General features: G+C 39.2%; 1 protein-coding gene across 2 annotated transcripts in view; it reads left to right on the top strand.

Annotated features, from left to right (window-relative positions):
* ESRP1 (epithelial splicing regulatory protein 1) overlaps positions 1 to 27,114 on the top strand; it is a 30,850-nt gene extending 3,736 nt beyond the window's left edge. The window contains exons 4-14 of one of the 2 annotated variants that reach the window (XM_077785931.1): positions 106 to 220; positions 7,441 to 7,539; positions 7,642 to 7,696; positions 9,503 to 9,613; positions 9,700 to 9,832; positions 9,920 to 9,962; positions 11,369 to 11,670; positions 13,210 to 13,428; positions 15,372 to 15,570; positions 17,459 to 17,624; positions 27,021 to 27,114. In XM_077785931.1, the coding sequence (XP_077642057.1) occupies positions 106 to 220; positions 7,441 to 7,539; positions 7,642 to 7,696; positions 9,503 to 9,613; positions 9,700 to 9,832; positions 9,920 to 9,962; positions 11,369 to 11,670; positions 13,210 to 13,428; positions 15,372 to 15,570; positions 17,459 to 17,624; positions 27,021 to 27,114 (1,536 nt within the window). Of the gene's footprint in view, positions 1 to 105; positions 221 to 7,440; positions 7,540 to 7,641; positions 7,697 to 9,502; positions 9,614 to 9,699; positions 9,833 to 9,919; positions 9,963 to 11,368; positions 11,671 to 13,209; positions 13,429 to 15,371; positions 15,571 to 17,458; positions 17,632 to 27,020 lie in introns of those variants that run through there. The other variant, XM_021543220.2, reaches the window with a different exon arrangement.
* Positions 27,115 to 27,763: the final 649 nt, after the last annotated feature.

Genomic DNA, 27,763 nt, shown 5'->3' with positions numbered 1-27,763 from the left:
GTGTTTCCTATCTATTCTAAAGATGTTGTTAGAAAGTTTGGTATCTATACACAAAGTAGGTTAAACACACCCTAACTGATGGTGGTTACTTTGCTCCTTTTACAGAATATTTTACTGCCTGAATGCTTCTACTCCTTTTTTGACTTGCGGAAAGAGTTCAAGAAGTGTTGCCCTGGCTCACCTGACCTTAGCAAGCTTGATGTTGCAGCCATGAGAGAATGTATCCTTTTAACAGTGATGGTGTCTGCTGCTGTTACAGTCTTGTCTGAATTTTAGGACAGAGGTGTATGAGTAATGCTTGCAACACATGTTTAGGGGTGGTATAACTTTAATGAGTGACTCGGAGCTGTACTTAGTTTTCTCACAAAGATAAAGATAAAAGCATATGAGGATGAATGCTTCCATGGAGAAAATCCTGTATTTCTTGACTTCTGTATGTTTTCTTTACTGTCTTGTTGTCTCTCTTTAAACTTCACAGTTTAATGTAACCAGCACATTTTTTTTTTTCAAATTGCTGTTGTGAATTGTAATATTAAAGGTTAGGGGTTGAGTTTTATAGCATCAGTTAGATTTATTTTATGAGTTACTTTTATTTTATTTTCGGCAAGAGCAAATTTTGGGAGACCACCTTAATTTTAAGGCGAGGAGATGGTTATTCTTGATGTGACCTTGTAGACAATCTCTAGCATAGGAATGAACCTAAGGCAGGGATGCTGTTGGAACATGTGGTATTCAGTCATGTAGAAGGTGCACATGCTACACCTCACAAGGTGAGGCTTGGCTGGCACCAAGATGCAGTCAGTAGTATGCTTCTATTTTCAGTGATAAGGATGTCTAAAATTACTTTCTGAATAGTCTGACAGCCATCCTGTCTGTCTCTTTCCTAATGTGAGCCTGAGAGCTGAAGCTGTGATTTGGCTGTGCCTTCTTCCCTGGCAGTCCCCCTTCTTCCTGCAAGCTTCAGTCTTTATCCAAAAATATTCTCGGACAAAGAGCTACAGAGCTATTGAAGTAGTGGTCACAAGATTTAGGTATCAAGGAGGAATAAAGGATTTGAGATGTTTGTCTTTGGTATTGGTGGTTGATGTTGTTGCTATTGCTTTTAATAACTTTTCCTCCAACTTGCTTATTGTGTCCATGGAGTGGTTGCCATTAAGAGGTGATGTCTGTGGCTTCAGAAATTGTTGGACTTTTACTGCAGGATTAGTATTGCCTGGGTTTTGTATTTGTTGGGGGCATAAAATACACATATGGGGTGGATTTTTGCATTTAACCATTCTGGTCTGCTTTGTTATCTGCCAATTAAGATTAATCTCTGCTAGTGAAGGGGCAAAATTATTTCTCCCAGTATTCTGAAGGAAAGCAGTACAGTTAGAGTAGAATCTTTATGTAGAAAAGTGAAATAAATGCTGTGGTGCATTGAAACTGGATGATGGTGACTTCTTAAAATTATGGTGATAAACTTAATATGTTGTTTAGGGAATGCTTTCACATGATCTAGAGAAATTAAAGACAATGAGCTACTTCAGCTGTTTCAGAGAGTTGCGCTTGTTTTTCTCCTTATGTGAATATCTGGGGTATGCCTTTCCACTGTGGAAGGAGTTGCATGAATGTGGCTACCTGGTCAGCTAGGGCATGGTGATGAACTGTGTATTCTCTGCTTGCTGGGAGATGGGGGCAGACCACCCTGTGTTACCTGACTGTCAGGAAGTCTCTAAAGAGTCAGTGCTGCCTAAGAGTAGTTTTGGCAATTGCCAATAATATTTTCTCCAAGTTCCTAGAAGCTTAGTCAGTCTATCTAAATGCACTCAGCTTGAGTCCAAGTTCTGGATAAGATATGCTTCTTAAGGTACATGAACCTAACTTCATTCTGGTCTTACATCTATTTTTGTGGCTTATTTCTTTTTGTAACTGCTGAGGCTCTTATTTGTAAACTTGCTGTGTTTATGCAGCATGGCTGAAATCAACTGTCTCTCCGCTGTTATTGTGTGAGATTGTGGGAGCAGAGGATGAAGAGACCAAAAAGGGTAAAATGATTTTTGTTCTTCTTTTATTGACAAATATGATAATTTTTTCCTCACCTTGCTGAAGTGTATCAACTTAATGTCCTCAGTGTCAGAAGCTGCATAGGTTAATTGCACTTGTAGACCATAGACATGTATGTGATGATTGGGATAAAAAGATTGTTTAAGCAGGTGCTGAGTCTAAACACTAGTTCCATAAATTGTGCAGAGTTGTTTAGTTTTTCTTTGTTCATGTATGGATATGCTGGGGTGTGGACACAAAAACAAATCAGGAATAAGTACAGTAGGTTGAAATGAAGCTGCAGATTAGTGCATAGTATCTGATCAAACTCTTTATTCTTGCAGAAAGTGCAGCTTTCTGCCACAGAAACTATAGTGTGCCAGATACATTAGCATTTGGTGAGGATGGAAGGTTTTAGTATGGAGCTAGGGTACTGACTAGATATTTGAGACCTGCATTTACAGACTGGTAGAAACATGAGTAGAATGGGTTTTTGAGTACATCCCTTCATTTACTTAACATCTCCATTTATATGTGTGTAGCCTGGTTGTAATCAGTAAGAGGAAACTTTTATGATTTGAAATAGGAGAAAGCTGGGTATTGATCTACAGTCATTGGAGTTATTAAAGTCTTCAAAAACTTTTGATGGGTCACTTTTGATAAAACAACAAATTACAGGCAAATGGGGAATGTACACTACTGTTCCCAGCTGTTAGGGGAGGTAACTTCTTACTGCACAGTCAATTCCAGATTCATATTTCAGTATACAGCACATGGGATTGTAGGGGCTTGGCTGTGTATTTCTTGCAGACATTGCAAGCACAATCTTGTAAAAGAGCATAGAGATAACAGACTGAATAACTGGCTGGGTTTTTCTTCCTTTAGAGAGCACTTTGTGGACTTACTCTCTCAGGAGGCTACTTGGAATTTGTGTATAGCAATGAAACCATGCCAAACTTAAGAACTTGGGTGAAAGCTTTACAAATCTTTACTCCCAACCCCTGCAAGAAGTTATACATTTCACCAAAACATTAATTTCTTTTATCTAAAAGTAAAGCAATGTTTAAAATGCTATGAAATTCAAGGGACAAAGGCAGAACTGAGACTAGTTGTAATTAACTCTTGAGTATTACTGCTGCCTAACTCATGGTGTCAAAACAGTTCTTACGTATGAGACAGTTTTCTGGCAGACTTTGTCAGAATTGTGTAAGTGTAATGACAGGAGGACAATTATGAGAAATTTTGAGTAACAGAACTTGAGGGAAGTGATCATGTTCCAGCAGAGAAAAGGACTTGGGTCTGTTGACATTTTTTTTTTTTTTAATGTGTAAGCATACAAAAGGAGCAGGGTTGTTCTTGCACCCTCTGTACCTCCCATACTTGCTACACTTCTTGATTTGCAAAGCTTGCTGAGCCAGTTTTCACCCTGTGAGTGCCTTCAGGGTGGAGTGAATAAAGCTTGCATGACTATTCCTATTAGATTTGCAGAAGACTCGTCCTTTGCCTCGAGATTGGGTGTGCAGAAGCTATTAAATGGCAAATAGCTCTTGCTTCCTCCAGTACTTGGTTTGTTCCACTCACTTCTGAACTGGATGTGTGAGGATAACTTCTTACTAGGAATATCTGCCAGTGTTGTCAGTAGAAACTCAGGGGTACTCCAGAACAGCTTGTTTAATGTGCTGGATATTGTACTACTGAAACTTGATTTGTTGGGGTTTTATTGTTTGGTTTGTTTTTGTTTTTACCTGGGTGTCTTGGAAACAATAATGTGGAGCACAATTATAACCAATAGTGCTTAACTCTGGCAATAAAATGCCCCTAATTGGATATTAGGTGAGAATCTTGGATATTGCTATTTGTATTTCCTGTGATAGTACTCTGGAACTGGGTAATATTATATTACCTTTATGCAAAGCATTATGTAGAAAGATGCAATCTTCTGTCTAAAGGGACTTAAATAAGAAACAGAACAAAGGGGAAAGTATCAATGCAGACAACAATTGCAATGCTGTTTCATGTCATCTCGGATCAAGTTAGTTATTCAGTGAGAAAGGAGTTAAGAGACAATGGGAAGGAGTAAGTCTTGGAGGACACTGGCAGTGAGCTGTGGTGGAAATTATTTGGAAATTTCTTCCATGTCAGAGAGGCCTCCCTAATATAGAATGTACCTTTCCTTCCTGCTCCCTTTAACTTGTGAGTATTGCAGGAGGTGGTACCACAGCTGCACAACAAGATTAAATAGTTCCTTGTTTCCCATCCTGCCTTATTGGGGACTGTCTTTGGCTTATTGCTTAATTAAGAATATACTTTTGGATACTACTGCATATAGTAGCTCTGGACAGCCATGTCTGGTTTCTAATGCTTCTTCAAATGTGAACTTGGATTATTGGGGACTGTCTTTGGCTTATTGCTTAATTAAGAATATACTTTTGGATACTACTGCATATAGTAGCTCTGGACAGCCATGTCTGGTTTCTAATGCTTCTTCAAATGTGAACTTGGATTATCTCCTGTAATTGTCTTTCTCCAATTGCCCAGGAGAAGTGTCCTTCAAATGTAATTGTACAGAAACGTGTGGTCTCCTATCCCTTCACAGAACAAGGAATGAGATTTATAAACTGTCTACACAGAGGCAGACACCTATGGACAGAGGCACTAGAGATTATGGTACTTGGGGAAAAATATAAATGAAACAATGTTGTTCATTAGAATACAGATTTTTATTTGGCATGTTCTTTCAACATGCAGAAAATGATCCATTTTCTTCTCCAATCTTGCCTAAAAGCTATGCTTCTAAGGAATCAGAGGTGAAGGTGTGAGGTTGCGTCTGCAATAATGATCACGATTTACTTCCTCCCCTCCACTGTGTTTGTATTTCTCTAGAGATTGGCACAACTGTCTGCCTGTGTCTGATAACTGGTACCAGCTTCTGTTGGCACTAGAGCATTTCCAGGAATTGCTTGTCCTGTGGATCAGTGTCTTCGGGAAAACTGAAAAAAATTATTGTGGGGTGGGGTCCTTGTTTGTTTTCCTTGTGTGATGCCGTCTCTTCAAATTCCTGTTCCTTTCATGTTGCTGCATTCCCAACTCTGAATGCTGATCACTTGTAGGGTTCTTTTGCTCAACACAAAGGAAATATTGAAATGTCATTTCAGTTCTGACAGCAGTCTAAGAGCCAAGCACATGTGTATGCATGTTCCCTGCTGGAATAGCTATTAAAACTCCTGCCGCATTTCTCTTGACCTTTGACAGAGGAAACGCATTTCCAAAATCTTCAAAAATTTGGTCAAGCAAGACCAGGGTTCCAGCACCTGCACCATCAGCAGCCTCTGATTTCCTGTATGAACAGCAGAGGCTCTGCACAAGGCCAGTGTTAGGTGCTACATGGAGAACAGTGTCAGGAAAGGGAGGAGGAGCGCTACTCTGCTCTGATACACAAGGTGCCCAGAAACGTCTGTGTGGTGCTGCTAAGGCACCGTCTCTGTCAGAGTCTGTTTGTGGGTTATTTTCTTTCCCCTCCTTTCTGGGGGCAGAAGAGGTAGTGAGATTGAGCTTGTTTAAAGCTTGGGAAGAGAGACTGTGATTAAGAAATTTTTTGTTGTTATAAATAGTTGTAATCTCTTAAACCACGCTTTGGAGTTGCTCAGGCTTTTTGGCTTGGTTTTTAAGAAAACTATTTATTGTTCACAGTACTTTACCCCAGCAAATGTACTAGGAGGGGGAGGGTAAAGGCAATGACTAGGAATCTATTTATAGTCAAGCAGTTGGAAGGGAGGAATCACTGGTTTAAGTATTCTGGTTTTTAAATGAAGATAGAAGAACATTTGAAGCTTAAGTGAGCTAAGACTAAGCATCATCCTCTCACATTCCATATTGTAATGCGCACTAAAAACCAACAAAGCTTCAAAATCAAATTAGCCTGAAGTGTATTTTATTGGCACAGCAGCTTTCCTTTCCTTGCTGTGGAAGAGGAATGCATTAATTCAGTTCAAGTTATTTTTCATTTTGCAACAAGACAACTGTTAAACATTTTTTTTTAAAATCTGTTTCTGTAGGGTGACTTGCTGTCATCCTAAAAATAATAAAGGAAGACATTGTCTCACAAAGAAATTTGTGCTGGCTCACCTGTTGATGAGATGATATAACAAATCTGGTATGAGATATTTGTTTCTAACAGAAACTGTTCTGTTCCCTGCACTTCATGTAGGCATCTGACAACTCAATGTTGCTCAGCTGTAGGTGGAGAAAGTAGGTTTCCTCTAAAGAAGAAAGCTATCTTGGATTATGAAGCAACCTTTGAACAATCATAAAGCAGGCTTTGGAGCATTTGAAATGTGTTTAATGTAGTCTGGGGGTCATGTGGGCAAATAATTGCTGCCCTTGGCTGTTTTCAATGTGTTGCCTTACTGTACCTCCATGTCAGGCTGTGTCTTGTTTTAGAAATTCTCTTTTTTGCTCTGACGTCTTGATGCAAACTGGTAAGGCAAGTAAAAAATACAACACTTTTCCCCAGATTTCCTTATTTTTTGTTCTGTTTTTGTGTACATTTTTTACCCTTCAGTCCTCAAAGAAAATTAACTGAAAAAGACCTTTTTAAAATTTGCTTCATAAATAATGGAGTAGAATTGCAAATAATCTTGCAGTCTTGTAGCCTGGTGTTAGAGAGGGACAAATATGATGGAAAGCAGGAGATACCATAGTAAACTGTTTACAGTTGTCCTGACAAAAGATGGTTTATGCAACTTAAATCAGCCTCCCTTTATGAAGGTGGGGGGTTCTAAGGTCTCTATTGCAGTCATTTCCAAAATCCTTTGGACTGAAGCTATGGATTGTGGGGCTCTGTTTTGCCTCTTGTCAAAACACATGACTCACGGACTCTAACCAGGTTATCGGAATGCTTCTGTGCAACAGCGCAAAACTTGGGTTGCAACTTCTAACAGGCAATGTTTAGACAAGGTGTCACTTAGGAATTTTGTTGTAGTGGTAAGATACTTACTCTCCTTTGGGATTTACCTGGTCAAAAAGCATGTGGTATACCTCTCAATTTCTGGAGCTTTTAGTTTGTTTGCTTCTTCTCCCGCTCCAAATCTTCCCCTGAAGATTAAAGAGGATGTTAATTAAAGAGGACAGGGCTCCAGTCTCTTCCATATGCACCAGTATATCTGTCAAACGTACATATTAAATACATGTCTTTATTCTGGGGTATCATGTCCCCAGACACTTTCTTTAGTGACCTTACACTCCCATGGGTGGCAATAATTAAAGACTAAGAACAGTTAATGTACCCCAGCAGGAAGATGGATTAAATCTTCCCCTGAGAAGCAACATACAAGGACAACATGAAAAGTGTGTTGCTGTAGCAGGAAACCAATTAGACATCTATTTGGTGATGATTGACTTAACTCCAGCAAAAAGATTTAAATCTTGACAAGAACAGTGCAGCACTTCCCTATGGAGCCTCTCAAGTTGAAGATATGGGCAATATTATTTTAACATTAATATCTGAACCATGCAGTAAGTGATTATGATGAATGAATTTTCTTTGTTCCTTCTTTGGTTTTGCTGCCTGTCCTGTACATTGACAAAATAGGAAGTAACTTGTGCTGTATTTCCTAGGTCACCGATTTTCAGATCCAGAAAGGGTGAACTACAAATTTGAAAGTGGGCCTTGGTAAGTACTTCCTCCCTTTTCTTGTTGCACATCTTTCAACCCCCACCACTTTTTGTTTGTTTAGATCAGCTGTACTTCTTTCTTCCTAATTTGCCAATAGCTGTTACTATTATATTTATTTACCTTTCCACTGCTATGGGAATCAATTAGATCCTTCAAGTGGGAAAGGGAACAGACAATCTATGATCAGATGGAAGCCTGTTTTCTTATTAGGCTTCGGTGTTGCCTGTTAGCTGCTGAGAGCTCTGTGTTCTGCTAATAAGTGCTTATAATGGGTACTAAGTGTGTTGTGCTACTAACAAAGAATGTAAGCAGTGTTTCAGAAATAACCCAATTAGTTGCTAACGCATGCACTCTTCCTGCAATTTACTACACAGGTACTGCCTATACATATTTTTTTTTCAATAGGGAAGAAACACTTTCATAAAGATAATGTGCCAGAAATACTGTGCTACCAGTCAGTTGTTTAATATATGGTGATTTTCATTCCCAAATATCTTTTAAACATAAAGCTTTATCTGCTTTTGATGCCCGCTTTGTTGCTTGGGTAGTTGGTTTTGGGTTTTTTTTTTAGTCCAACTGTGTTATTTCTGTGTGTAAATACAGATTTTTCTCAGTAGTTTTCTTAATGATTTCTCTGCAATATCACAAGATACTAGTGTTAAACTGACATTATTTATATTGCCATCTTGCACACTTCCTTCTTTCAGATTAAGGATCTGTTGGTAGATGATGCTTATACTTTTGAGTCAAAAAGTGAAAAAAAAATGCAACATTGGCAGAAATTAGCTAAGGGGCTATATTTAGCCTTGTTCTAAGCTTTTTCCTTTTCACTAACAAAATTTTCGGATTAAATGGAAGATTCACATTTTATTTGAGATAATGAGAAGTACAGAACTAGGAGGCAAGAGGGAACAGTTTGAGACAGACAGCTACAGCAATGCCATCTGAGAAATTAAAATGCGAGTGAGAAACATGACCCACCAGGCATACCACAGCCCTTTTGTACGAGGGATTCCTCTACTACTAAACAACATTTCATCTACTTAATCACTTAAGCTCTTTCGTGCAAAAAAGCTGTTCCTGTGATAGCCAGAAAGGCAGACTTGGGTAGCTGTGAGTGTTTTGTTGAACTTGACACTTTCAAGAAGTAAGAAAACAAAAGGGACTGTAGTAATGACCAATTAAACCTGGCTTTCTGTGGCTATGCTATTCCCGTGCTAAGCAGCCAATGTAGCCTTTAGCTATGTTATTCTCTAGTAGCACAGTGATGGCCTGAACCAGCAATGTTAATGCTTGACTCTTCAGGCCAGAGTCCTGTCTGTGCTGAGTACAGCCCTGAATAGACTTGGTTTTGGTTTGTGACTGGTTCTTATACACTATCACAGTAAAAATAAAAATCATTAATTTCTGTTAAATCTAATTGTTCTGTTTCAATTTCTACCTAGCTATATTAGAACTGCAGGTACTTGATTTTTATACCAGCAATCCTCTTCAGATAATGGAGAAGAACAAATGATGTCAGGAAAGGGACGTTAATTTGGAATATGATTGAAGAGATGAGCAAATGTGGTAAAGCAGGAAAGGAGCAACTTGACAAAGCAAACTCTCCTTTGGAGAGACTTGTACAGTGGCTTTCAATTGTTGGTGGCACTTGGGCCTCACTGCCTTGGCATTGCCATCCAGCAGACATAGAGCAGGGACAGAAGCCTTTTCCTGGAGTATAAATGACAAGCAGACAGGTTGGTATATGGCAGATACTAGAGGCAGGTGTCTCTGCATTACTACTTTTTTCTGTGCCTGCAGCAGCAAGATGGAACTTGTGGATGACAATGCTGTTATCAGAGCACGAGGATTGCCGTGGCAGTCATCTGACCAGGATATAGCAAGATTCTTCAAAGGTCTAAATATTGCCAAGTTAGTAGTGAAGAATTTACTTGTACATTTGTAGCTCTTCAGCTGTGTAGGTCATGGTGTTTCATCTCTTGATTTAAATCTTGCAGAGGAGGTGCTGCGCTCTGTCTCAATGCCCAGGGTAGGAGGAATGGGGAGGCTCTTGTGAGGTTCGTAAGCGAAGAGCATAGAGATCTAGCACTACAAAGGCACAAGCATCACATGGGGAACAGATACATAGAGGTGGGTGACATGGTGGGCTTTGCATTTGTTTCAAAAAGAGGATTTCAAATTACATGTCAATCATGCGTCCCTTTTTTTTTCCTTTAGGTGTACAAGGCAACAGGTGAAGACTTTCTTAAAATTGCAGGAGGTAATTTTTGGGGATAAAAAGGGATGGTTTGTTCTGTCAGCATCTCTTAACTTTTGGCTGCAAACTGATCCTGTTGAATGTGGCCCTTTTTTTCTGTCTTTGAACAAGAAGTTGGCTGGTGTATTTATTATTATGTATTCTGCTGGCAGCAGTCCAAGATGTTCCATGATTCATCGGTCTGCCTCTTCCACATTCTTGCCATTTTCAAGCATCCTGTCAATCAGGATTTGATTGGGCAAAGTGATCTTGTATATGAACTTAATTTGTTGATCATCTTAATGATACTGGGAATCTAAATGCTATTGATTGCTGAAAAAATGAAATCAGAGTAGTTTTTCAAAACAGTGTAACTGCTGTTGCTGTGGAGGCTTGCACATAAGAACAGCTATCACAGCATAAATATAAGGGATTTATGGAACTGATTTTTTCCAGATCAAATCTTTGCCTCAGACTTAATGGGGAGGATTTAGGGGAAATGCTTATTTAAAGGGAATCTTGAAATATTTGATGATAATTGAAAGGCTGCAAAATTTGCTCTTCAAACTCTGTCTTGATCTCTTTTCCTTCCCTTTTGTCTGCAAGTGTACAAAATTTGAGTTAAGAACCAATAAGCTGTTTTATCTGCAATACTGCTGTAAGTTCCTCATTGCTTCCTGACAGATTTGGGCTGAGGTTTGTAAGTGACTAACTGGAGATCTGAGGTTGAGGCTTCAGAGTGGGAGATGGCTGTTAAGCTGTCAACTACAAAGCTAACAGATAGGTCTGGAAGTAGTTATACCATGCAAAGTAAAGACATTGCTCAGTGACATTCTTGAAGGATGGTGTGTCTGGTACAACCAAACTTTGCAGAGTGAGAGAGCTGTAAGTGAAAGGATTGCATTAAGATATTAATTTGGTTAGCAGCTACCTTTCAATAAAGTAGTGTTATTAGCATCACTGGTCTTCTAAAGGTACTGAAAGTAGAATTGTCAGACTTTGACAGTTCTGTTGGGATAGATGAAATCCCTGAGCTGTTTTCAATCTGCTCTTCCAGCTTTCTTTCCCAGCACAATGATCTGGGTAATTGGTTGACATATGTTATGGCTCCAGAGCATGCCAGAAGTATTCCACAGTTAGATGAGGTCCACAATAGCAGAGGCCCTGCTCACACAAGAGATTGACAGATTGTGCTTTCCTTGAGCTTTGAATGTTGCAAGTACTTCCTATTTTTCCTTTGAATAAAGATCAAGCCCCTCTAAATGATGGGGTAACATTACTGTACTTTAATGGGAGGTGTCCTATACAATATATCTAGTTTATCAGAGGGTCATCTTTCCTGACTTTAGAGGCAAATATTGCTCTATATGGCTATGCTAATGACTTTTATATACTAGACTGAAGTGTTTCTGTACTTTTTCATGTTAAAGGTACTTCCAATGAGGTTGCACAGTTCTTGTCAAAAGAAAACCAAGTGATTGTCAGGATGCGAGGTCTTCCTTTCAATGTAACAACAGAAGAAGTGCTGACTTTCTTTGGCCAGCACTGCCCTGTAACAGGAGGAAAGGAAGGAGTCCTGTTTGTCACTTACCCTGACAGCAGACCAACAGGAGATGCCTTTGTCTTGTTTGCTTGTGAGGAATATGCACAAAATGCACTGAAAAAGCACAAGGATTTGTTGGGGAAAAGGTACATTGAACTCTTCCGGAGCACTGCAGCGGAAGTTCAGCAGGTAGGGGCAAACCTTTCAAATGCTGCCTTTTTGTAGTCCAAACTTGTATGCAGGTGGTAGAAGAAGCAAATAATGCTGGGCCTTGACTTGAAAGCTTCTTTTACCTTTTCTCACTCTTGACTCTTGCTAGAATGAGTGTTGTCTGAATTTCTGTGAGACTTTGGTCCCTTGAAATGTAAGATATTATGGTATAGGGATGTTCTCAATCATATAGAAACCTTTGGGGTTTTGACTTCCAATACCTTTGTAAAATGTGGATGTGGGCCTTGTGCTTTACACTATATATTTTGAATTTGACTAAGTCCAATTATGATCTATTCAGGAGTGTTTAGCAACAAATCTTGAGCTAAAAGATTTATCTTTAGTCAGTGACGCAAAAAACCAAAGCCTTTTGATGTAGTCCTCTCCAGTGTAATGTATCTGAAGAATTCTACAAATTGTCTTAAGGCCAGATCTCTGCCATCTTCTGCAAGCAGAGGCTACCTAACAGAGGGTGGCAGGAGTTTGAAACTGCTGAGTCTGGCTTAACAGGGCTTGGTGGACCAGTAATTGCAGCCAAGGTGTCAGGGAAAGGGAGGAGAGCTGAATGAACTATTTAAGTCTCCAAAAATATTTGCAGAGCTTCAGTTGAGGTAAATAACTTCTAGATATGATTCTAAAAGGTATTATGTATGATGCAAATTGTAGCCATGCCATTGTATCCAAGAAATTTTGCAGCTCTGTTCTCCCTAATATGTAGAAATTTCAGTGCTTTGTTTAGAAGATGACATTAGTGATTAGAAGATAGAGCTACAGTGCTCACTAGTCATTCAATTTTTATCAAGTACTCTCATGTTTCTTTGTTTAGTAAAACCTTCTGATAGCTGTATAAATGCAAATAAATATTAATCTTGCTCAGAGAGAGTTCAGGAGTAGTGATTGAAAATTCAGGCAACTTTTCACCAGACAGGGTTTTTGCTGTTAAAATTATTAACAAGAAATCTCAGTGTGCCATGGATGCTGTTACTTGGGAATGCTCCTTATGTTTCTGGAATGGACTATGGCGGGCACAGTTAGGGATGTGTGGTAGTGAAATGCGCTTCTAGTTCCCAAACTCTCCTAAAGATTTGCAGAGGAGATATTTTTGTGTAGAAGTGTTATCATGACTCTGTAGATGGTAGTATGTTTTAGGATAGTTTCACAATAAAAATACTGTAGATATACAGGTTTCATGCTTTAAGATCTCTGAGACTTGCATTATCTGTTCAAGTAAATTTCCCAAAACAAAACTGTTTTTCAAGAAAAAAAAAACCCTATTTTTTTTTAAAACAATAACATTACTATTTATCGTAGAGTGACTATAGAAGTATGCTAGATTCTGAGCTTAAACCACGACACAGTGCTTAGAAATAAGATATTTTACAGTTAATATTTGTATCTAGCTCATTTGTATCTTAAAATACTCCCAGAGTGAAAGCAGATGGCATTGGGATTATGTTTACTCCTTCTAAGTTGAAGAATCAGTAAGAAGGCTTCTGTAATTGTTTTTGTTTTGCACAGGTGCTGAACAGGTACTCTTCCACACCTCTCATTCCTCTCCCAAGACCTCCAATCCTTCCAGTATTACCTCAACAATTTGTGCCTCCCACTACCATCAGAGACTGCATACGTTTGCGTGGTCTTCCCTATGCTGCTACTATAGAGGACATTCTGGAGTTCCTGGGAGAGTTTTCTACAGATATTCGGACCCATGGAGTTCACATGGTACTAAATCACCAGGTTGGTAGGCAACATGTTTCTAGACACTCTGCCAAATGCTTGTATGTATGAATACAGTTCTGATGATGATATCCAGGAAGGAAGGACCTTTGGGACTAGCAGTAATTGTATTAATTGCTTCCAATTCTCTTCTAAAAGTGTACTGGCAATAGATGACTTGAACCCTGCTGTGCCAGCTGCTGCATTTGCTGTAGAGTGGTTTCTTTACTGAGACCCATGTGCTGAAAGCCGAGCCAATTTTGGAGAGGTTGGTGCTCCCAGAGCAGCAGCAATGATCCTGACCTGTAGGAGGCTTGAGCTGGAGAGTCTTGCTCAACAGTGGGCATGATTCCTCTTGTACCTGGTGAGAAGTGCCATCAAAACACAAGTGTGGGCAATGTTGGCTCTCAAAGGAGTGGCTTGTCCCTGCCTTGCTGAGCAATGTGCCACAAGTATATTTGAGGACAAATGTGACTGCAGCCTTCTAGAGACAGGAATTCCTATGTCAAAAGTCAGAAACTGAAGCTTTGGGTTTCCTATGTTCTTGCTTTCTTTAAACAGTCACAGCTAAGCACCAAGATTTACAGCTCATTGGTGTGTATAAAGTGTCACATCTTTGCCATTGTTTCTGGAAGCAGTTTCTAAGAAAACCTTCTAGACAAAGGATTGTGAATTCTTGTTATCTTTATCTTCCTATTCTTGTGGCTTTAGGAGGAGTCCTTTCACTCCATGGAGATGCTCTGAATGGTTCAATGGAGCAAACTGATTATAAAATGTATAAAAATGATAGTTCTACAATTGTTTTAGCTTAGGCTTAATGTCAACCAAAACTAAAAAATACTATCTGGTCCCAAGCAGGATTTCTGTGTTTCAGGAAGATGGGGATGGAGAAGGGACTGTAGTCATTTTGGTACCTGTCTATCTAAAGACATTCCTGTGTCTGTGGGAACTTGACCTAGACAAGGCTAGAAAACTGTAATGAATGTGTAGTGCTGGGAGAGACTAAGAAAAGTGCAGATATTGAAGCACAAGTAATGATTTACAGTAGTATCAGCCCTTGACAGCTCTAATGAAAGAACCTGGATGAAGAAATTGGTGTGTCCATAACCCTAAGGGCTGTCTGCTACCCTTGCCCTGCCCAAAACTATCAGACTTTTTTCTACCCAAATGCTGCTTTTGCCTGACTACTAGATTATCTTTCTCCAAGTTCCCAGGTTTAAACCCTATAATCATGAACAACCGTGTAAAGGATGGTGATAATGTTGTCCCCTCCAAAATGAGAACTAGCCAAGAACTTGAGTTAGAGGTGACTTCAGTTTTTTCTTTCTAGTTTTGGCTACTTGAAATCAGCAGCTGCATGTGGCTAAAATAACTTCTCCCAGTGGTGTATCCTGCTCATTTACAGATATAAAGATGTTTTGTTTTTTTTTTTTTTCTCTCTGCAAGCTCATACCAAATGTTAGGCTAGTTGGTACTCTACTTAAACATCCCAGCCCATGTTGGTCTTCAGAAAATAAAATTTAAAACAAATTGTTTAGCAATGAGCACTTGACTGTATATGTCCTTGAATTTTAAAATCACAGGTAATAAATAGGGACTAGATCTTCCAATTCTGCATTCATAGTAAATTTGTAAGAGCAGGTCTTAAAGTACCAAAGTACTCCTGAATTACAGTCTCCCCATAGGTGTCTTTTTTTTTTTTTTTTTAGATATAGATGTAAACAGTTATAATGTAGCTTAATCAAAACATGTGAATAAATACAATCAAATTATCACAAGTGGGGAAAAACTTCAGAGAGGAGAGCTTAAACGTGCTGATGAGTGCTCAAGATGAGTGACTGTACTTGACTTTGTAGATTAATGTATTTGACTGAAGAGACTTCCTGTAACAGCACAAATTATTGCTATGCTGCTCCTTCATAGAACCTACAGAGACATTTTTTTTTGTCTGCCTTGTTTGTAAGGGACGTCCATCGGGAGATGCTTTCATTCAGATGAAATCTGCAGATCGAGCTTTTCTGGCTGCACAGAAGTGTCATAAGAAGACTATGAAGGACAGATATGTTGAAGTCTTTCAATGTTCTGCTGAAGAGATGAACTTTGTATTAATGGGGGGCACTTTAAATCGAAATGGCTTGTCCCCACCACCATGTAAGTTACCATGTAAGTTTTCCTTGGCTCTTGCCACTATGCTCTACACTCTGTGTGGGTAGGTATTGGAGCTGCTTTGCTGACTCTGATCCTGGTTCTTGGATAGCATTGTGAGATGGGGGTGTTAAAATAAGGTCCTTTGTCTTAAATTGTCACCAGCTTGCAGTCATTATTTTTCCCTTTGGTTGTGAATCATTATGACTGAAGAACTACTTCTGCTTTTCCAGTGAGTGATTATTCCAAAAAGTAATTTCTAAACCCTGCCTAGACATTAAAGAACTGTTTTGTATTTTAACTGATCTGTACTTATATTTTTTCATCATGTCTCACAATGTATGTCAAGTATGTCCAAGTACATTTTACTTATGTCAATTAAAAGACCTTGCCTTATTACTTCCGAAACTTAATTTGAGAAGCTATAGGTAATGCTCCCCTTTGAGACTTAATCATGTGTTCTGCCTTTTGAACTTCAACTGACTGAATTCTTCCTTTGCTTTTTGCTATTCTTATGAAATGGAGGTTGGCTTTGTGGGAATGAAATACACCTGGCTTCTGCCTCATAATTGCAGAATCTGTATTTCCTTTTAAATTTTGATTCTTGGAACTACTAGGATGAACACTGACTTCTACACAAACTTTTGGGAGAAATACTTCAGGAGCTTAAGGGTCAACTTGCTAAGTATCTGTGTCACATAAATCTGAGCCTATGGGAAAAATAATACTTTGCTTCCAAAATCATAAATGGCAAGGTAGTCAAGTAGTAGCCTTTCTCTGTGTCTCTCTATGAAAGTGGTTTTTTTTGTTGCTGTTTTTGTTTTTGTTTTTGTTTTTGTTTTTTTTTTTGTTTTTGTTTTTTTGGGGTTTTTTTTGTTTTTTCTGTTGTTGTTGTAGATCTTTTAAGAAGCATCCTCTACATGCTAGTCAGAGCTGCCAAGACAGCAGCAAACTTCCTTTGGAGCGGTTTGAGTGCAAATAGACCTTCAGCTAATCCTTGGGAGAGTTTTCTTCTTTCAGCAAAAGTATCTTGAGCAGGCATCAGCAGTAGATAGTCCTATGTATGGTGCCTGTTCCAGATGGGTTGGAACCTGAGAGTTCCTAGGACAGGTTCTTGGGCAGAGTCACAAGCTTTGGAAATACACTTATAATTTCCAATTACATATGTCTGTGATGTATTCCTCAGACAAGGCCTTTTGGCCCTGTCATTCCACATTTTGTAGTACAGTGAGATGTTGGCTGTAAGTCTGAATAGTAAAATTAAAGTCTTACTTAATCTAAAGCTTTGTTCCTTTCTATGCCAGTGGGGAGGAGAAGAGGAAAGCAAAGGAGGAGGGTGAACTCTCATCAGTGAGAATTCATTTAGGGCCCGACATCTTGTTGAAATTGTACAAAAGTACACTTTTGGTTTTTTGGTTTTTTTTTTTTTTCATTTAGTTGTAACACTTCAAGCTGAAAAGTCATGACTTTTCTTACTCTGCTGTTGATTAATTAAGGGATAAGCAGTACCAGGATGACAGTCTTCTCTCTTTTGTTGAATGTTAACCAGATCTTTGTCATGGAAATTTTCTTCTTACTGTGCAGAAGTCTTGTAGTTCTTGAATGCAGACTTCATTAAAATCTGAGCCTAGACAAACAAAACTGACCTATGTATCAGAAAGGGACCCTATTCCCAGAGCAAGAGGTGGTTTTTTGTGTATTGTTGACTTTACTGTTGACTGGAGGCTGGGTGTAACACTTTGTAGTCACACTGGTGGTGTGAGCCACTATTGTGGCTCATATTTTCTGTGGTGAACAAGGATGAGAAGATTGTGAAGGTTCCTGACGTACTGTGGAGTTGCGTGTGTGCATGTATTAGCTCTGGAATTTCAGAGGTCCTAATCTATTTTCCGTTTGCTCCCTATAGGCATTTCACCCCCTGCCTATTCCTTTCCGGCTCCTGCTGCAGTAGTGCCAACAGAAGCTGCTCTGTATCAGCCATCCATGCTTCTGAACCCACGAACACTCCAGCCCTCCACAGCCTACTACCCTGCTGGGGCTCAGCTCTTCATGAACTACACAGCATATTACCCCAGATAAAGCGAGGAGAACCCAAGCAGCAACAAAGTCTTTTTTTTTAATTGTCCCAGAAAATGCACAAAGCTCACAAAAGAACATTGTCTGCTCTGCTAAGGACTTTTGATACTACGAACAGCTTGTTTGGTATCTTGTTCAGGGAAATAATTTCAGGATAACTAGGGATTTTCCTAGTTTCAGGGTATTGTTGGTAGCAGTGTTTGGGGGGCAGTGGAGCTAAGTTAGTGTGTTTGGTTGGTTTTTTTTTAACCAGGACACACATTTGAGATTTTTTTTATTATTTTTGTTTCACCTAACATTCCTCTCAAACGTACTAGTTTGCTTTGTTATGCCCTCAGTGGGAATTGACATGTGCAGTACTCTTTCCCACATCCATAAAGGAGCCTTTGGCCTCTCTTTAGCATGGGTGGACTGGGGTTTGCCTTAGCAACTTCTGAAATACTGCCTCTTTGTGTTTGTAACAAAGTAACTTTTGACCTTTATGATGAAAACTGTTTACTTCTATGACTAAGTATTGTACTGAATGCATATGTAAAGTATATAGAGGCATGTATTCTTCCTGTCCTCATAAACACCTCCCAAAAAGGGCTTTTGGTTCTTCTGGATGTATTAGCCATCTGCTACAGAACAAAATCTCTGGATACCTGTTGCCCTCTGCAGTCATGAGGCCTTGGAAGGAGCCATGTTCCCTTCAAGCCATAAACCATTTCTTGTCTATTAGGAAATCTGCTAAACAACTCAAGTTTTTTTTTGTTTTGTTTTTGTTTGTTTGTTTTGGGTTTTTTTTGTGGTTTTTTGTTGTTTTTTTTTTTATCTCTGCAGCAGGGACCAAATAGCTACTTAGGAAGCTGATAAGCAATATGAGCACTTCAATACCTGTAAGATAACAAAGGTTTTCTTATTACTTTACCTATATGTCTGTGAACTGACTGTTGTGGTTTTTTATTAAAATGTTTCCTTCACTCATGTGTTACTTTCTATAATGCCTTCAATATCTGTTTTATGGTTATGATATTACTAAACTCAGCCTTGTTAATGTAAGATTAAGAAAAATAAAATTCCAAACTTGCACTGGCAATACAAAACAAGGTTCTCAATAACAGTTCTATGCTTCATGAAAACATAATAGCAGTAATAGTCTGTGGTTACTGACATGTTTTACTTCTTATGGTAAAAACAGAGTGGCCACTGCAGGCTAAATGTCAGGCCCTGGTGATTTCTCATTGAATGAGTTCCCACGCGAGTCTCATCACTGGCTGCTTGGGCTGCGGTCATCTATGTTGATCACAGACTGATCAATCCCAAGCCCCAAAATATCCTTTTTATGGTCTTGTCTAACTGGCAGTTGTTCACTGTTTTTAGGAAACCATTATTACATAGCTTCTCTGCCAATTACAAATACTGCCCATTTAAAGAAAATAAGGAAAACTTTCTGGACCAAGTTGGCTTCTTTGTTGTGAGATTTGGTGTTTAGGTATTGCTTTTCCATTCAGAATGCTTGATCTACAGACAATACTCCAATAGATGTAGTGGTTCTTTGTAGAGGATGTTTTTGGCTTGGTTTTTTTGGGTTTTTTTTGTTTGTTTGTTTGTTTGTTTTTTTTTTTGTTTGTTTTTTTAAATACTTACTGCTTTTCAGGCAAGTTCCTGTGCTTTGTCCAGGATGCAAAAAATAATTGGGTCCATTTGAAATAGCAATGAGAAGTCTCTTAAATGTAGCTTTCTGGTTCTGAAGTTTATGTCAGAAATTTAGTATGTACAGCAGGAAAGAATGGGGTATCCTCTGTACTAAGTATTCCATTTAAAAGCATATCCAGGAAAAGTAATATGGAGCTGGTAGGTAATGATCAGACAATAGTTCATAAATCTAACTGGTGAATATTTATGGAAACAAGAAAAAATTCTTTGAGTTGCTGCCAAAAGCTTCTACAACTTTTGTTTTGCAAGGTTAAGTTGTTTTATGATAGTCCATTTTCCACATAGAAATCAACTTACATGGTGGAAAGGAGGGAGGTATTGGTTTGGTTTTTCAGCACCTATCAGAAATCCTGAAACTTTCAGACTTGTCTTAATTGCTCTTACAGCTTTGGTGATGAAACCAGTGGTGTAAAGAAATTGATGCCTTTCAAGCTATTAAAATAGCTTTAGTGAACTCCTAATGAAAAGGAGGAAGAGCAAGTTATTCAGGATCTGTCAGTCTTTGATATCACTGTTCCGCCTGTAATTATATCTGGCAACATGTTCTGACAGTAAATCAGTGGTCTTGCTCTCTGTCTAGTCCCAAGCTTTTAAAAAAGAACAATAGGATTCATGGGAAGGAGAAGTTTTCCTTTATCTAATCCTAGGTGTACTAGGTACTGTATGTACATTGGAAATAATAACTGCACTACTTGGCAATTGCTGACACATCCTATAGAAACTTTTACCAAATACAAATATGAGAGCTATTGCTACAGGGTAAACAGTTTTAAAACCAAGTTGACTCTTAGTGTATTTATTGAGTTCTAGTGCTGTTTCTATCACTTTTAAGCAGTGCCTTTAAAGCCTCAAAAGTATCTGTCAAAAATCCATACACATAGTAATACATTTATGCTTTTTACTTTTTAGAAACATACTTTAAAGAAAGGAAAGTAGAAAGAGGTGATTCTTAATTGTAGAACTGTTCTGGTTCAGGGCAAATTTGGGAGACAACCCCCCCAGAGGGGTTCCTCTGGAAGGCAGATTCAATCAGCCCCTTCCCCCCAACCGCTTAGGGAAAAAAATACCTCCTTGGAGAAAAAGCTGGGAAAACTGTTTATTAAACAAGAAAATCTAAACAATAAAACCTCTTGCCGTTCCAAAAAAGAGACAAACTCGGAAAACCTCCCCACCCCGGGCTGCAGCCCGGCTCACTCGGTCCCTTATCAGCCCCTCCGGCACTGGAAATGCCGCGGCCCGACCCGGCTGCTGGCCACGGGTGCAGGGCCAAAGAAAGGGAAAAGCCAGTCCAGGGAACTTCTTTGCCTCAGCTAGCTAAAACTAACTAAAAAGCAAATGACAGTCTTGTCTCGTTGTCTGTCCGCAGATAACGCAGTCCAGCAGCAGGAATGTGGAGGAGTGTGCAATTTCTGAAAACAAACTCCAGCTTCTGCTCCTGCCCCTTCACTCCTGGAACAAGTCTTAAAGGTGCAAAACTTACTATTCGGCATAAACAGAGCAGCCAACTGGGGATAAAAGCATCATACAGTCAATCTAGGACGTAGGTTGACTGTAGCCATAGGTTGACATCATAAATATGATATGGAAACTGAAACCTGGTGTGGGTTCACACAAATTGAATAAATTCCTAGACAGGAAGTTCATTGTGAGTTAGTGAATACTCAGAAACCACACCTGGCTCAGGAAGTCCTTGAACTCAAAATAAGTGGAAGAGTGTTCTTGTGCTTTATGTCCTGTGGTAAATTCTTGTGCTGTTGAACCAATGTGAGTAGGTAAATTTGTTTGTTCACACTTTTGTGGGACTTGTCTTGAGAGATTCAGGTACTGCTTGAGAGCATGAGTCTGTTCCAGTGTTTGTCTAGTAGTGGCTATGCTGGGGTTATCTCCCTGTTGGGCCAGTGTGTACAGTTCTCTCCATTGGAGTGGCTTGAGTTAAAAGGCTTTTTTATGTGATAAAGGTATGGTTCTGACACTTGCTGCAAAAGGAAATAGAAGGTAATGTCTTTGTGTTCTCATGTCTGCTTATGTCCCTGCTCTGGATAAGATTATGGGTTTTCTCATTATACACTAATAACCTTGTAGAAGTATATACATATGCAACATACATATAGCACTAATATTTATGTATGCAGACATGCAGATGTATGTGTAAAAGTAAAATGACCAATCTGAGCAATAATAAAGGTTAGAAAAAAGTCTCACTTGTTCTCTGTGATGATCATCATGGGAAACAAGTTATTGTTCAGATTCTTATTGAAGCACAATTAAGTTACAGGGAATTCAAAACTGGCAAACCTAGGAACAAGTGGGTGATACCATTCAGAGCTGCTGCCAGCAGCTTTGTTCACATATCTCTGTGTCTGGCTAACCAGCATTGCTTGACAGAACTGGGTTAGGAAACAACCATATGTGTATTTAGCCTGGGAGCTCTGTCACAGATGGAGCACAGCAGCAGCCAGAAACAAAACCTCTCTTAGTTGTACTCACAGCATCACATCAACACTCTGGACCACATCTCTTAAACACTTGTGATTTTGTTTTTATTATTATTTTTATGCTAAGTATGTCGGCTTGGATTACATGAAATCACATCTGCAGTGATGGGCTCACTGGATATAAAAGCCTACTGATGGCTTTTAGTTGATATTTTAAATCAAGTGTCTGAACTTGGGACTCTTCATTACCTATCCTTGTTCCATTGAGCTGCTCTCCATCATGAGTTTGTCAAAATAACCTTAACTCTTCAGTTAATGTTACAAATTTGTCACCAGAATGATTGTTTGGGGGAACACTTAATTATTCACTTTCAAAATAAATGTAGCTTGCCAAGAATTAGAACAGCAGGGATGCCTTTAACTACTATCATATTTCATTGGAGGAGGAGTGCATTGGCAGGGAAGACTAATTGTTGCATACTTCCATAGGCTGTCATTATCCCTTCATTTGTAGGTTTTAATTAGTAAAACTTCCATGGTGTATGAAAGCAGCAGAACATGCTCTGATCAACAGCTATCTGGATATCAGGACAGCAAAATTATTTAAATTAAAAAACCAAACCAACCCCACCTTTCTTCAGAGCTGGTACACCTGTTAAAATGTTGTTGCTGGTATCAGTGTGAAAGTTTTTACTCAGCCCACCATACAAAATGCTGCCTTGGAGACTGGTGGGGACTTCTTCCTTTTGTTTCCTTAATATACTCAATTACTTGATTTTCAGGTAGCAGCTCTGTCATCTTCTGACTGTTCTCTGCTAACTAGTAAAACAATTGGATTTCTATGAGGGATTAATTGTTACAGCAACAATTGTGCAAGCTTGCTGTAGAGATCAGTATGAGTATTGTTTTTCCTTTTGCCTATTTACAACACAGTTCAGTGGTGGGAAGATCTGCCTGTTGTGCCTGAAGGCATGTGTGTCATCCATGCAGGTGGCTTTTTAGAACATTTGCAATGATCTCAGGTTATTCATGGCACCAAGGTACATTGCTGGATGCTTCACTGTACTCAGAAGCAGCCTCCTACAGGGGTGTGTTGAAAATCCCAGCACTATCCAGGGCAGACTATTGCAGTCTTTCATGGCAGAGCTTCTGGATCCATTCCCCCTGCTTATTGTTGTTGTGCTACCATGACCTTATCCAGCTGGGAAGTTGATTTCAGTAGGCAGAGTGGGCAGCAGGTTATCTGGTTAAAAGTGGGGAAGGTATCTGTATTGAAGGAGCTGTGTTTCCAGGGACAGATGGAAGGCAGGTTTTTTTTTTGAAGGAGGGTGTTTCCAGGGACAGAGCTGGGTTGATCTTGGAATAAGACTTCTTGGACCGGAAAGCTTTTCTTTTTTTAAATTAAATATACCTTGATGAATATACCATCTGCGATATTCCTCCATGATTATATAGTCATAGGGATCTAAATGTTTATATTTGATTAACAGGTGACCTGATTGTTTAGTGCTCCTGCTTCTGCTATTTGTCAAATTATGCAGCCTTTCTTTCTTTAAATATGGATAAACATTCCAATCTTGGACCAGGAAAATTATTCTGGCTGTGTAAATACTTTTAATACAAACATGTCTTGTTGGTTTTTGTGAACAAAGTACTGTGTTAAAACTTTCAACTTTGGTGATTATACCACAAAATTTACTATTCACTTTTGTATGAACCACTTCTAAAAAAGCTGTATATGGAAGCTGCATTTCCTCATGGGCTGCTTTCCAGTAGTGAACCCTATAGGTATTATGCTGCAAGCTTGTGTATACCTGCACTTTATAGTCATGTGCCATACCAGCCCAAGGAGTATGTGGAAATCCCTACCAGTTTCTGAAAAGAGCTGCTGTTCACTGAAGTCTGGGATCATCTGTCAAATGTTTTTTGAGTTTTTCTGAAGGCACTTGGTAGTGTGCATCCTTTACTTTTTCTGTTCCTGCTGCTGGCAGAGGTGTTCTGGGTCTGCTGAGCTTCCTAGACCTAGAAAAGAGGGGCAATAACTGAATCTTGAAACACTAATGGATAAATCTGACTGCTAGTGCTCCTCTGGCTATTAGGGTAAGGGATATGAAGTAAGACTAACTTGCAATCAGGATCTGTCTTACAGTACTGAAACTAATAGAAGCTGCTAATCAGTAGCTTGATGAAAAGATATTGTCAGTATCTGTCACAAAGCAGACACTTCACAAACAAAAAAAATTCAGGACTACAGATTAAAAAAAAGTTAAAGGAAAAATAGGGATAGAAAATCTGCAGGGAGAGAACTGAAACCTCTAGATGGTGTCTATGCACATATTTGTTCCTATGTGCAAATAGTGCTGGGTATGTTTGTGGTTCTCTTGATGGACCTGCAAGATACTTGGCAGAAATCTGAAAACTTGTTTGGTTACATATGCTGACTGCTCCCAACTCACACCCAGTTGTAATATAAACCACAGCTTCCTTCTGGATATTGGTATCCGTTAAGCAAATGTATAATGGAAAAATTTGTTAGGAAATCAGGAGAGACAGTGAGCCTCAATGTTTCCACATAATATTTTAGTGATGAATATTTGGGATCCCTTGAGGTGTATAAATGCTGCTTGAATGCCAACATCAACCTTTAGAACATGTGAAAACTTGTTCTTGCATCCAAAACTGATTTCTGAAACTTATTTTTTTTATTCTGAGATTCTTTGGAGAATACAACAATTTCAGAAATACTGACTGGAAAAAATCCAATCTGCCTGTTGATGAGATTCAAGAAGAGGGATCAGTTCACAAGGAAAAAATGTTTGCATTGGGAAATGCTTCATATCATATTTGATTTCAAGAATTAGAGGGATATAAAAAGAGTTCAAGCTCTTGCACTGCATCATTACATTAATGATGTAAGAACAACTGTAGAAATGCTGTCTGGCCTGATGTAAAACATGCAAGTATTTGTTCCTGAGGCTTGTTTCATTTGAGAATATAGGCTGAAATACTTGTCTTGTATGCCTGCCTAGACACTTTCCACTATGTTTTCATGGTCTTCTATTGACTTCTTTTCCATCTGGAGACATGACCACTCCAAATCACTTGCTGCTGTTCCTCTGGAGGGTTGTCACCCCTCAGACTGGGCAAACACAGAATTGGCCAGGAGCAGTCCGTATGTTACCTTCTCGTAGGGAGTCGGAGCAGGTAACACAGCCTTTGAGAAAAGCAATGAAAGGCCTGAAAAGAATATAAAAGTTTCTAACATATAGAGATTGAATATTTTGAGCATAAGAAAAGATTTTTCTTTATTACTTCTGAATAAATTATTATGGCATTAATATTGCTTTTAAACAAGGCCAGCCTGTCCCATTGTGGCACTAACCTTTAATATCTGGCAGTTGCCAGTGACCACAAAAAGATGCTGTGTTTAAACAGTCCATGGGATATAAGTAAATAGAAGCAAATGCTGCCTTGCTGGCAGCTGTGGGGAGCTAAATCCCCAGATGTATTTGTATCCAAACTGTGGATGGGCATATCTGCCATGGATTCATATCCTTATTCTATAGCTACATTAAAAAATAAAGGTTGGAGACAGCATGTGATGGCTATAAGTTCTAAAGCTGAATGGTGCACTGGTGGGGGAAGACTTATTTTGGCTTCATTAGTGTCATAAGCTGACCGCTGGATCTTATGTTTGAGGATATGAGTAGTATAAAGGTGTATTGACTGTGGTAGTAGTTTTTTAGGGATTAGTATGACTACTAATGTAACAGTAAAGGCATGCAGGAAATTATTAGTGGGAAGTGTTGTGAAAGTTTGCATGAAGATGGTTCTCTACAGCTTAAAGTCTTACGTTCCTACAGCTGTTTTTTCTGACAATAGGTTCAAAATTGACAAAAATTATTACAGGTGGTGTCCTTGGCACCAGGCTATCTCTGCTATCTAGTGGAACCACCAGGGAAGATGTAACAAAGGTACCCAGGAATGCCATTGTGGGGATAAACAAGCATTATAAGCAGTTCCTGTGGAAAAAGGAAAAGCAGCTTTCTTTCTAGACATGGCCAGCTGTTCCCTGTAGAAGCCACAGTGCTAAACCTCAGTCAATTTCATTCACTCCTGAAATACCTTGAAGAGGTTTCTCTGAAGGGAGGCTATAAACATCTATACATTGTGTCCAGGAATGGCTTGTCTGCTGGATTTACTTGTTGCCTGCTGTGATGAAACTATTCCCTTCCATACTTTGCTGCATAAGGATTGCTCAGGGCTTTGCAAATAATGGGAACTTGGTAAGGTCAAGACTGAAAAACTGGTGAGGACATGCTTGGGGGCAAGTGCATCTACTGGGCTTGGAAGCCACAGAGGCACTCAAGATGAGCTTTAATTTAGGGAGGTAGAATATAGGCTAACACTGTAGGACTTATGTATAGGACTCCTCCACAAGGCATCTTAGGACAGTAGCCTTTGGGCTAAACTGAGTCTTCATGAATACCAGCTCAGCTAAGGACTGAAACACTGATGTAAAGACACAAAGGGAAGACTGATAGAGACAGTAGAAATTTTTTTGTGATATTTTCCTTGCCTTGGACTGGGAGAGCAGAAGTAGAGGTAATCTGGGAGCCACCTCTCTAGTGTTGTTTGGAGAGGTTATCCCAGGTCTACGAAATAGCATTGAAATGGCAATGGAACTGGTTATGTGCCTAATGCCATGCTCAGGAGATAAAACAAAATTATTGACATAGCTTTGAGCAACAACTATGAGCTCTTGGAGGAGTTCTTTTTTTTTTTTTTTTTTTTTTTTTTTTACTTTAATAAAATTATAGAGTAAATAAGAGAAGCCAGTGACATCTTTTCTTTCAGTATTAGCACAACTTTAGGAGTAAGTGGTCTATGCAAATCTATTTAGTAGTGAGCATGTTAACCTTTCCTTCAAAGAATTTGGGCATGTGTGGCTGTGCAGGAGGTGTTTGTCTCCAGGGACACTCTCTTGAGGTCAGCCAGTTGGGGCTGCCAGAGTCTGGGGACAGATCCTGTGTGTACCCATGTGTTGTGCTGCTAGGGAAAGCTGATTACCTCAGTGTTGTTTCTGTTGTTGAATTGCTCTTAATGCCATGGTGGTGGGAGCATTATGAATGTCTAATTCTGCAGCCTGAACTTCAACATCTGCCCAGCACTTTAAGAAAGGTTAAGGTTGCATAGCAGCTGCTGGCTCTTTTCTGCACTAGTTTGGCTTCTGATTGCTTCTGTCTTAACTTGTGTTTGTAGTATGCAGCAGAGGATGGACTTGTACACACAAATGATGCAGCCAGGACAGTGTCCAAAGAATGGATTTGCATTGAAAGGCCCCAGCAGTTAGAATTCCTTAGTGAAGGTAAGGATAACAAACCCCAGGAGATAGGTTTTGTGGGTATCATAGTGTTTTATTCAGATAACCACCATACTCAACATAATTTGTCATTTGCTGCCCTGAGAAGGTGGCTACACTTTGCTGTGTCCAGAATGTCACACTGCAATATGTAAAACCCTATGAAAGCCATAATTTAAAGGATTTTAGCTACTCCAGTCATCTTAAGGCCTGCTGCTTTACATGTTTCCCAGGGCTTGGAATGCCTGCTACTTCAAGCTTTAATAGCATTACTGAGAGCCTGCAGAAAGCTTCTCAGAACCAGTTTTCTCTGTGGAGCAAAGTGTGGAGATGATGTTACTCTCCCAGCAATGCACTAAAATGAGGTGTTGGTTAGACAAATAAGCCACTTTCTTAGGTAACTACAGAATCCAATGTCTAAGCTTCACACTGATATAAAATTGCAGCAATGAAGTAGTTTGTATAATAGCAGCTACTCTCTTGCTTTTGTGAGCTTTCTGATCAGGCCACTTCAGCCTTTCAAGTTTGGTTTACTTGATCTTCTGTACAGGAACAATCAAAGGATGAAGTCACCCAGAAAGCATTTGTACAGAAAAATGCAAGCTGAACTGCAAAACAGTGTATTGATGGACCATGAGAC

The sequence above is a fragment of the Lonchura striata genome, chromosome 1, assembly GCF_046129695.1.
Source record: "Lonchura striata isolate bLonStr1 chromosome 1, bLonStr1.mat, whole genome shotgun sequence".
Taxonomy (NCBI): Eukaryota; Metazoa; Chordata; class Aves; order Passeriformes; family Estrildidae; genus Lonchura; species Lonchura striata.
This window is presented reverse-complemented; position numbering and strand designations above follow the sequence as displayed.